We start from the raw sequence: 11,638 nt of genomic DNA on the forward strand, positions 1-11,638 counted from the left end.
AGCAGTGAATAAAATAGACAAGTCTCTTTACCCTCACAGACCCTCTATTTTAGAGAACTGCCCGCAATAAGAAGATCTCTTGCACCTACCTAGGAGGTGTAGAATATGACGGAATTATGGGAGAGCCCGAAATGAAAGAAAAACATTCTCCAATCCGGGACTCCGAAAGCAAGCCTCAGGGGTTTCCCTAAACCAGTTGAGCAGCTCTTCCCACCTGCTCTGCTCACGTGGGGAACCCTAACTAAAAGAACGCAAGTAAAGAAAAAACTTGGGGCAAGGGCTACTGCTTCTGAGGGTGGTGAGGGGAGGAACCAGGAAACAGGACGGCAAGGAGTCGTGGCAAGAGCCCTGGGCTGGGAAGCTGGAGAGCTAGCACCAGCTTGTCACTAACTTGCTAGGTGACCTTGGGCCAGTCCCAAGCTGCCAGGGCATCTGTTTCCCCCCGGCTATCATGAGAGGGCCGGGAAGGTAGGATTCGAGGTCGGGGGAGGTGGAGGCCAGGAGGCCGGGCTGGATAACGGCCTGCGTGGGGAGGCCGGCGCGGAGCCGGGCCGGAGCGGCTCACCCACCGAGCGCCACCTGGCAGGCCCTGCGCAGCTGGGAGTGCTGGGGCCGCTTCACCTCCTTGTCGGCTAGGATCTTCTCCAGGGCCCGGGACACGAACATGCTCTTGGTCTGGCTCTCCTGCATGGCCCCGGCCCGGCGGGGGCTGGCAGCCCCGCGGGCGGGCGGCGCGAGCAAGCGGGCGAGAGAGGTTGCGGGCCCGGCGTCCCGGCCAACACCGGCCGCGTCCGTCCGCGCCGCCCCGTCAGGAAGCTACGCCGCGGCCCCACGGCGCCGCCATGTTGGAGCGCGTCACGTGACCACGTGACTGGAGGGGCCGCTACGGCCGCCGCGCGTCCGTCGACCCCGTGACCTCCTGCGGGGCGGGGCCTGCGGCTGGGGGCGGGGCCCGATGGGCCAGGAGGGGCGGGGCGAAAGAGAGAGGAGTAGGGGGAACAGAAGGTGGGGTAGGCGAGTGGAGGTGTAAAAAGGCTGGAGGGGACGGGCGGGACAGGAGAAGGGGGAGAGGGAGGACAGGTGGGGAAGGGGGCGATTGGAAGTGAAGGGCTGAGGGGAGAGCGGAGGTAGGAAGAGGAGAGTTCAGGAGAGGAAAAGAGGGGAAAGGAGGTGAGGAGAAGGAGAGAAAATACAGGGAGGAGGGGGAATTGGGAGAAGGGAAGAGGATTGAAATGGAAGAGGAAGTGGGGTGGGGGAGAAGTGTGAGAGAACGGCAGGAAAACACGGAGGGAGAAGGAGAGAGGAAAGGAAAGGAACGGGTGGAGGGAAAGAGGAGGTGAAGCGAAGGCCGGAGGAGAAGGGGTATTCATGGACGCTCTCCAGATACAGGGTCTCGCGGTGCCTGTTGGCGGGGCGCACACCTTCCGCCCCCCCTTCCCGTCGCAGCCCTGGAGCCCACACCTGGCCGTCCAGTGAACTGTGCGTCTCGTGCCGCCTCCGTGCACCTCCCTTCGGAGTGTGTCCGTCCACGTTCATAAATCTGTGGTTCTCCTCGGTTCTGTGCACGGGGCAGGGGTGTTAGGGGCGTCTGACTGGAAGAAACGGGGATCAGCAGTGTCACACAGTCTTCAAATGAGTGTAAGGAGACAAAAGTCTGGCCGCAGGGCCCCTTGCCTTCTATCCCACCACCAGTGATGTCACAACACCATTGGTGATGCCCCCTGGAGCCCTTCTTTCACACCGCATGCATCCCCCACAGGGAGCCTTGGTGCTGAGCAGGGCTCCTGCAAGGCCAGTGTCTTTCTTGAAAACCCCAGCAACTTCCCAGGCAGGCATGCTCAAATGCTCTGCTCTCAGTTCAAACATCTCAGGAGGCTCTCCCTGACCGCTGGGTTTACAAGACCCCCCCCCCCCCATTTGATGTGTTTTTACAACACTTTCTGGCCTTTTGCACTTACCGACTTACATGTTGTCAGACTAGGGTATAGGCCGCAAAGGATCAGCATTCTCCCCAGGGCCTGGTCCAGAGCCAGGTAGAATGCTTCATGGCCATAAATTCCATTGGTGTAGTACAGCTTTGCAGCTCTTCTCATCAGGAAGTGAAGTTTGTTTCTCTACCGCCTTGGAGCCGTTTTGTGACTTGCCTTGACTAATGGAATGTGGTGAAAGTGAGCCTGGGCAGCAAGAGGCCTCAGATGCTCAGAAACGTTCTGAAGAAAGAGCACACACAGAGAGAGGTCCTGTCTTTCCAGTCGTCCCAGAGCTCCCAGCCCCGCCAACTCACCAGCTGATTGCAGCACCTTGAATAACCCTTGCGAGGCCAGCAGAACTTCAGAGCCAAGCCACAGAATAGCAGAAAGCAACACGTTTTTGCTAGGCTGACCCACTATGTTTGGGGGTTGTTTGTTACACAGCAGTGCATCACTGAGACAACTCTCAATCCATACGTGTTGAATGAATGAGTGAATGAATGGATGTGTGAGACGCTCCAACAAGGCAGTACAAGCCACAGACTAATATGTTTTGTGCCATCCCCCACAGTGAGGTGAGGCCATGCCACTTCCTGCTGAAAACCCACAGTTACTCTCAATTGCCCTTGGAATGGACTCTAAGTATCTCACCATGCCTGACTTCTCTGCCCTCATCTCTCTTTTCCCTTCTTCCTCCTCAGGACTCCGGTGCCATTCTGGATTTGTTTTTGTTCCTATTAATGGCTTGGCTTTAGTGCCTCCTAGTCCATGCTTCTCAATGAAACCAGTACCAACCCGAGGGACCTTTTGAAATTTTATTGTCATGAGTGGGGAGCAGATTGCTTGACAACATCCTCTAGAGAGCTGGACAATCCTATGTAATCTCGTGTGGCTGCAGTAGATATTCTTGGAGGTGAAAAGCCCATTAATTGTCATCTGAACCTAGAACGTACATTTGCTTGACATATAAACACAAAGCATTTTTCATAGCCTGAATATATATCGAATTTTCCAGGAATGCGACTATTACTGTAGTTCAAGAGAAAACTGCATTTTGTCTGGAACTTTACCAAATGTTGCTCTCCATTTCAAAACCACATTACTACCGTTTGTGCTGGCTCTGGTATTTGAGTCACCACAACAGCACCTCCGACCAGTCTGCAATGGTCATAATCCAGGGAATTCTACTTTTAGGTTCTGGCATCTGACGGCTTTATTTTATCTCTTAGTGTAATTGTGCCTTGGCATTTATATACTGGAATGAATTTGCAGATTGTACATCTCTTTCTTTTTGTTTTGTCTTTGTTTCTTGTTACTTTTTTAAAAAAGATTTTATTTATTTATTTGAGAGAGAGAGTGAGCAAGAGAGGGAACACAAGCAGAGGAGGGGCAGAGGGAAAGGGAGAAGCAGGCTGCGTACTGAGCAGACAGCGCAATGCAGGGCTTGATCCCAGGACCCCGGATCAAGACCTGAATCGAAGGCAGATATAACCAACTGAGCCACCCAGGTGTCTCTTTTGTTAACTTTTTAAAATTACGTGTGTAGAAAGAATCTGTTATCTACGAATTTTGTTTCAGATTTGTGATTATAAAAAAAGGAGTGCAGTGTCTGTTGGGGTTGGAAAGCATATCTGGATGACATCTTCCTGTCATTCTGTTCCCAGCTCCAGGGTCACCCATGTGGGAGGCTTTCACCAACCTCCCACATCACTGGATTCCATGTCATCTTGATTTATTTTCTTTATCACACGAAACTCAATTTGAAATGGGGGTATTTATTTATTTGTGTATTAGTTATTTATTGCTGCATCATTACCTGAGCCTGTAAAACTACCTGAACACTTAATGGCTGAAACTCAAACATTTGTTGGAGCGCCTGGGTGACTCAGTCTGTTGGGCATCGAACTCTTGATTTTGGCTCAGGTCATGATCTCAGGGTCATGAGCTCGAGCCCCACATCAGGCTCTGCGCTCAGTGGGGAGTCTGCTTAAGATTCTTCCTCCCCTGCCCGTCTCCTCCAGCCTGTTTGCTCTCATTCTCTCTCTAAACAACAACAACAACAACAAACATTAATTGCCTCATAGTTTCTGTGGAGTTTGAGAGCAGCTTGGGTAGTTCTGGCTCAGGAGCTCCCACGAGTGGTAGTCAAGTAGTCAACTGGGGCTGCAGCCATCTGAAGGCTCGACTAGGGCTGCAGAAGCTGCTTCCAAGGTGGCTTACTCACATGGCTATTGGCTGCAGATCTCAGTTATTCATCTTTGCAAGGAGCTGCTTGAATGTGCTCATGACATGGCACCTCACTGTCCCCCAGCAAGGGATCCAAGAGGAAAAAAAAAAAGAGAGAGAGAGAGAGAACAGCCCCAGGAAGCTCCAGCGAGGGTTCTATGACTTGTGTCTGAGGTGGCTCGCTGTGCAGACTGGTCAAGGTCTATTGGAGACTGGACTGTGGTTGATGTAAATGTCAGTGGTGCAGTTTTGCAATGGGGAATGACATTTGGCAAAGTCCTAGACAAAATACAGTTTTCCCTTGATTTGCATAGAGTTGCTTTAGAAGTGAATGACTAAGTCCAGCCTACACTGAAGAGGAGAAAAATTAGGCTCCCCCTTTTAAAAGAAAGGTCCGTTTTCACATGAGTTTGTTTGCTTATTATCTCCTCTTCCCCAGGTCGCACATACATCCATATAGAGACATTGTCTGTCTTTCTTACAGCTCTATGCCACAGCACGTAGGAGGTGCTCAGTAGCTATTTATGGATGAATGGAAGTGGGTGGTTTGGGGTCCACAGGATTTAATAATTTCATCAGTGACTTCTGTATTTCTATGGTAGGCACAGTAATGGTCCCCCAAAGATAGCCACATCTTAATCTCCTGAACTCGTGAAACTTACAGAGCAAAAGGGACTTTTTTCTGTTTTGTTTTGTTTTTTAAGCTTTTATTTTTTTTTTTTTGTGAGAGAGAGAGAGAGAGCGAGCATGAGCAGGGGGTAGGGGTAGAGAGAGAAGCAGACTCTCTGCTGAGCAAGGAGCCTGACACAGGGCTCAATCCCAGGACCCTGGGATCACGACCTGAGCCAAAGGCAGACACCCAATTGACTGAGCCACCCAGGCACCCTGTTTCTGTTTTGTTTTGGGGTTTTTTTTTTGTTTGACTAATTTCTATGCCCAGCATGGGGCTTGAACTCACAACCCTGAGATCAAGAGTCACATGTTCTGCTGACTGAGCCAGCCAGGCACTGCATGAAGGGAACTTTGAAGGCGTGATTAAGTTAAGGGTTTTGAAATGGGGAAATCATCCTAAATTACCTGGCTGGCTTAAAAAATCATAAGAGTCCTTATTAGAGGGACACATGAGGGCCAGTGTCAGAAGAAGCTGAGATGTTGGAAGTGGAGGTGGCAGTGATGTGGGACCACAAGCCGAGGAACACAGGCAGCCTCTAGAAGCTGGAAAAGGTGGAGAAATGCGATCTCTCTTGGTGCCCCCACAAGGAACACCACTCTGATGGGGCGTTTGGGTGGCTCAGTCGATTAAGTGGTTAAACACCTGTCTTCAGCTCCCATCATGATCCTGGGGTCCTGGGATCAAGCCCCGCATCAAGCTCCCTGCTCAGTGGGCAGCATTCTTTTCCCGCTCACCCTGCTTGTGTGTGCTCTCTCTCACTCTCTCTCAGTCAAATAAATGAATAAAATCTTAAAAAAAAAAAAAAAGGAAGACAACCCTGCTGATCCATTGTACACCTCTGGCCTCCCAAACTATGAGAGAATAAATTGGTGTTAAGCCACTAAATTTGTGGTAATTTGTCACAGAAGTTAAATTTGAATTTCAGGTAAACCAGGAATACTTTTTTTGAGTGTAAGTATGTCTCGTGCAATAACTGGGACATTGTTATATTTTTTTTAAAAATCACCTGAAATTAAAATGCAGTACAATATTTTGTACAATATTACGTATTGTTAATATTAACAATATTAAATTATTAATTTTATAATTAAATAAAATAAATAATAATTATAAAATAATTATAAAAATAGAAAATATATTTTAAAAATAAATATATAAATAATAAAAATAATTATTAAATTATCAAACAATATTAAAACATTATATATAAATATATAAAATATATATAAATAAATATATAATATATAAAAATATATATAATATTAAACAATATTAAAATATTGTTATATTTTTTTAGAAATCACCTGAAAAAATGCCTGAAATTAAAATATAGCTGGAGGGAATATATACATATATATATACAAAAAAACTAGGGGGGTGCCTGGCTGGATCATTTGGAAGAGCATGTAACTCTTGATCTTGTGGTCATGAGTTCAGGCCCCGCGGTGGGTGTAGAGATTACATAAAAAATAAAATAAATCAGGGCATCTGGGTGGCTCAGTCAGTTAAACGTCTGTCTTCGGCTCAGGGCATGATCTCAGGGTCCTGGGATAGAGTCTCACATCAGGCTCCCTGCTCAGTAGGGGAGTCTGCTTCTCCCTCTCCCTCTGTGCTCTCTCTTTCTCTCTCACTCTCTATCTCAAATAAATAAATAAAATATTTTTTAAAAAATAAAATAAAATGAAACAATACAATGAAACTGGATATATTGGATTTTATCTAAGAGTCCCCTCCCATTGTCGCTTTGCCAGAAGCCATATTGGACCCACGAGGCAACGTGAAACAGAAGTTTTCCTCAGCAGAGCAACAAGAGCGAAGGTGCCTGGGTCCCTGACATTCTGGAGAGCCTTGCCTGTTCTGGGGTGCTTACTTATTGGCTTTTACACGAGGTAGACATAAGGACCTTTTATTTTTTAGTTCCCTGTCTCTTGCCTCTGAACTTAGTCCTACCTACTAAAACTGGCAGCCGGCAGAGTGTGTTTTGACTCCTGCTTTCCTCTGAGTAATGTCTCAACTTGGTAGCGTGAGCCAGTCACCTGAGGCCCTGGTGGCTGTGCCTCCAGCTGGCCTTTCCAGCTGCCGGTCTGGTTTCTTCCTGGTACACACAGACTCTTTGTACACCTCACTGTCCCGGAGGGCTTGCCCTGTGTGTCCCTGTGCGTCCCTGTTCCCTTTGAAACATTTATTTTCCATGTTTGCTTTACGGCAAAACCCAAGCGCAGCCTCCCCTGATTCTGCTTGGGGCAGAAGCCCTGTTTGGTGGCAGCTTTCTACTTAGAGGAAGCCTCAGAGGTAGACTTGGAAGACTCTCTCCAAAAGAAGTTATGTATGTGGCAATTGTAGTCTGTTTGTGTACCTGCGTCCAGTCGCACTAAAATAAATAAATAAATAAATAAATAAATAAAGTCAACTTGTTTGGTGTAAATATTTAAGATGCCACCGTTATGGGGTTTTGCTGTTTGTTTGCCTCTGGATCACAGTTTGGACTCCCTGAAAAGAGGACCTTGAGACAAGGATTTGAGTGTGTTTAGGAGGTGATCCCAGGACACAGTCTGGGGGGGTGGAGATGGAGCCAATACAGGCGTGGTATCAAGCCAGTCACCCCCGAGGGTAATCTGCGGTTCCACCCCCCTGGAGAACTCTGGGAGCCAGTACAGAGGGGCCCAGAGAAGAGGAAAACCAGGACACCCGTTCCTCTGGTTCCCATCTATTATCGCCTAAGGGCTGCTTCGGGGCTTGGATTCTGCACCCCAGGCTGACCAAGCCCGCAGCGTCCTCCGGCCAGCAGAGGTGAGTAGCCAGGGCAGATCGCTGGGCCCCCGACACTGCCTGCTATATGCTCTTTGGGTGCTTTTTGTTTTTAAATATGCCAGACCCTGGCCTGAGTGCTCTCCTGGGGCACGGAGGTGTGCTCGGCCAAGCACAGGGCAGACCGGAAGTGCCAGTGGGTTGATACTCTTGGGAGAGGCACCTAATGATGACCAGCGAGGTCTGCGGTGTGTTCTGCTATTTCCCAGAGGTCCTCAGGCTCCCTGGCCAGATTGCACACCCCATCGAGGCTTCCTTCCCTTCCGTGTCTCACTTCCCCATGCACCTGCTGGTGCCTCCCAAATATAATATGGACACTCCAATCCTTATTTCAGAATGTGCTGGGGAGCCCAACTGTGGTCTACAGAATGATAGCTGCCCTAGGACACCCAAGTCCTAATCACCAGGACCTGTGAAAATGTGACCTAATGGGCAACGGGATGAAATTAAGGATTTTGAGATGGGAAGATTATTCTGGATTATCTACATGGGCTAACTATAAATCACGAGAGTGCTGATAGGGTGCCTAAGTGGCTCAGTGGGTTAAGCCTCTGCCTTCGGCTCAGGTCATGATCTCAGGGTCCTGGGATGGAGTCCCACATCGGGCTCTCTGCTCAGCAGGGAGCCTGCTTCCCCCTCTCTCTCTGCCTGCCTCTTTGCCTACTTGCGATGTCTGTCTGTCAAATAAATAAAATAATAAAAAAGTAAAATAAAAAAGAGTCCTTGTAAGTGAAAGAGGCAGAGGCAGAGAAGGGAGCAGTGATAGAAACAGAAGTCAGAGGGATGCTGTTGCTGGCTTTGAAGAGGGAAGGGGGCTGCGATCCAAAGGACAAAGGGTGCCTCTAGAATTTGGAATAGGCAGGAAAACAGATTCTCCCCTAGAACTTCTAGAATGGAACACAGCCCTACCAGCACCTTGCATTTGGCCCAGTGAGACCCATTTCAGACTTCTGACTTCTAGAACTGCCAGGTAATAAATTTACAGTATTTTATGCCGCTAGGTTTGTGGCAATTTGTTACAATTTACCCCAAAACTTAGCGGCTTAAGACAACAATTTATTACTTCTCATCATTCTGGGCTTGCCCAGGATCAGCTGGGTGGTGGTTCCGTCGTGGGTGGTGTTGGCTAGCTCTGCAGTTGGCAGGGATCACACAGGCCTGGGATATCCAGAATGGTTTGCTAGCACATCTGGCACCTTGTGGGGGACAGCTGAGGTGCTGGGACAGCTGGGGGCGCTGGCCTCTCTCCCCTAGACTCAGGGTCTGTCCCCCGTGTGACCTCACCACGTGGTCTCCCAGCAGGGTATCCAGCCTTCTCATGCATAGGCTGAGGGTTCCTCAAAGTGCAAAAAACGAAGCTACTGGGGCGCCTGGGTGGCTCAGTGGGTTGGGCCTCTGCCTTCGGCTCAGGTCATGGTCTCGGGGTCCTGGAATCGAGCCCCGCATCGGGCTCTCTGCTCCGCGGAGAGCCTGCTTCCCTTTCTCTCTCTCTCTGCCTGCCTCTCTGCCTACTTGTGATCTCTGTCTGTCAAATAACTAAATAAAATCTTAAAAACAAAAACAAAAACAAAAACGAAGCTACTAGGCCTTTTTAAAGCTGAGTCTTGGGAAGGCCCAGCATCCTTTCCGTTGCATCCTATGGGGTAAGTCAAGGCAGGAGATCAGGCCAGAATGGATGATTGAAGAGCCACGTGGGGCAAATGAATACAAAGACATGCTGATGACGGTCATTTATGACAACAGCTGCCACACGGCTCTTTCCCAAATACCTGAGGGTCTCCTGGGACTGAAAACAGTGAAGAAATCCCACTCATTTGGGAAATCCCACCCATCTGATGCACTGGTAAAGAGGGCAGATGCCAGATGCACATTGTCTGCGTTTGAATCTTGCCTTTTACTTGTGGGCTGGGTCACCCCGGGGCCAGTTTCTCATACTTTCCCGTCTCGGTTCCCTTATCAATGCCTTCATCGTGCAGTGCCTGGGTGTCTTGTGAGAATACAAGTCAATGTGTAGCAAGCCCTTCACACAGCACGTGGCCTGTAGCAAGTAGTCTGTGCTGGTTCTTACCCGGAGGGCCAGGTTTTGACTTTATCTGCAGATACCCGCTCGCAGAGCCTGGTCTGCAGTTCGGGAGGGGATACAAAGAGGAAAAGGCAGGGTTTCCAGAATTGTATGCTCTATTATTGTTGGGGGGAGGTGCGTTTAGAAAATAAGACACAATCAAGGTTGAAATGACACAAGAAATAAAGTATGGCCTAGGCAAATCCGTAGATACAGAGAGAGGGTCAGTGGTTTTCAGGCACTAAGGCGGGGGGAATGGGAGTGACTGCCTATGGCAGTTTCTTTTGCAGGCGATGAAGATGTTGTAAAATTAGATGGTGGTCACGGTTTCACAACTCAGAGTATACCAGAAAGCCCTGAATTGTACACCTTTAAAGGGATAGATTGTATGACACATGAATTCAATCTCAACAAAGCTGTTTAAGATCAAGACAACCCAGGGGACAAAAAAACTCCACGATGTGGAAATCTGAGAGCTCAGAGAGGCTCATTTACTCAGTGCTTCCCACTGCTCAGGACTCTTCTACATGCTTTGCTTCAATGAACTCATCTAATCCTCACAACTACCCCAGGAGATGTGTATGAATATCAGGCCTTTTTACAGAAGAGAAAATTGAGGCTGTCTGAGCCCTCTTGTCCAAGGCCACACCATTTAGGGGAGCCACAGGGCAGGAGCAGGATATGGGCGGTGCTTTGGCCTAACTTGGATGCAGAGGAGAGGGGCAGACCTTTGCTTCTGTTCCAGCAGTTTATGGTTCTTTTATTCTGTTCTAGGTCCTGGGGACCCTGCAGTGAACAAAATGCCCGAGTCCCTACCTTCACTGAACTTAATTTCTACTGTGGAGAAATAGACAATAAACACGTAAACTAATGCGGGGTCTGGTTAAAGCCTTATGGGTGTATTTTAAATTTTTACCGGGAATTAGTTGGGTGGTAGTTTTTTTTTTTTTTTCTTGTAAAGATTTTATTTATTTACTGGACATAGAGAGAGACAGCAAGAGAGGAAACACAAGTCAGGGGAGAGAGAGAGGGAGAAGAAGGCTTCCCGCCAAGCAGGGAGCCCAATATGGGACTTAGGACCCCGAGATCATGACTGGAGCTGAAGGCAGATGCTTAACAACTGAGCCACTCAGGCGTCCCTGTGGTGGTAGGTTTAAAGTATGTCCACAAAGTCCACACTCTGCTTTGAAACTCAGTGGGCTTTTGAGACCCTATCCACTTATAAACTATGGCAGAAGGGGCGCTATGTGGCTTCTGCAGCTGGGTCAGAAAAAAGCGATCTAGGGGTGCCTGTAGGGGCTCAGTTGGTTGTGTCTACCTTCAGTTCAGGTCATGATCTCAGGGTCCTGGGACTGAGTCCCATGTCCAACTCCCTGGTCAGCAGGGAGTCTGCTTGTTTCCCTCTCCTTCTGCTGCTGCTCCCCCTGCTTGTGCTCTCTCACTCGCATGTGTACGCTTTCTCAAATAAATAAATAAATAAATATTTTTAAAATATGGAAATAGTTGCTGGAGAGGGTGGGAGGGATGCGGCGTCTGTGGTGATGGACACTGGGGAGGGTATGTGTTGTGGTGAGCGCTGTGTATTGGGTAAGACTGATGAATCACAGACTTGTACACCTGAAACAAAATACATTATACGTTAATAATAAAAAAATAAATTGTGGAAAGAACCTAGATGTCCATCAACAGATGAATGGATAAAGAAGATGTGGTATATACACACAATGGAATACTATGCAGCCATCAAAAGAAATGAAATCTTGCCATTTGCGACGACATGGATGGAACTAGAGGGTATTATGCTTAGTGAAATAAGTCAGTCGGAGAAAGACAACTATCATATGATCTCCCTGATATGAGGAAGTGGAGATGCAATGTGGAGGGGCTGGGAGGTAGGAA

At 48.4% G+C, this 11,638-nt stretch overlaps 1 protein-coding gene across 2 annotated transcripts in view; it reads right to left on the reverse strand.

Annotated features, from left to right (window-relative positions):
• Positions 1 to 769, reverse strand: part of LOC111141359 (ADP ribosylation factor guanine nucleotide exchange factor 2) — a 100,433-nt gene extending 99,664 nt beyond the window's left edge. Inside the window, exon 1 of one of the 2 annotated variants that reach the window (XM_022493838.1) lies at positions 570 to 769. In XM_022493838.1, the coding sequence (XP_022349546.1) occupies positions 570 to 690 (121 nt within the window). In that variant the 5' untranslated portion in view covers positions 691 to 769. The remainder of the gene's footprint in view (positions 1 to 569) is intronic. The other variant, XM_022493837.1, reaches the window with a different exon arrangement.
• Between the last annotated feature and the right edge of the window lie 10,869 nt (positions 770 to 11,638).

This window comes from Enhydra lutris, unplaced genomic scaffold, assembly GCF_002288905.1.
Source record: "Enhydra lutris kenyoni isolate GAN:26980312 unplaced genomic scaffold, ASM228890v2 scaffoldscaffold6, whole genome shotgun sequence".
In the NCBI taxonomy this organism is placed as follows: Eukaryota; Metazoa; Chordata; class Mammalia; order Carnivora; family Mustelidae; genus Enhydra; species Enhydra lutris.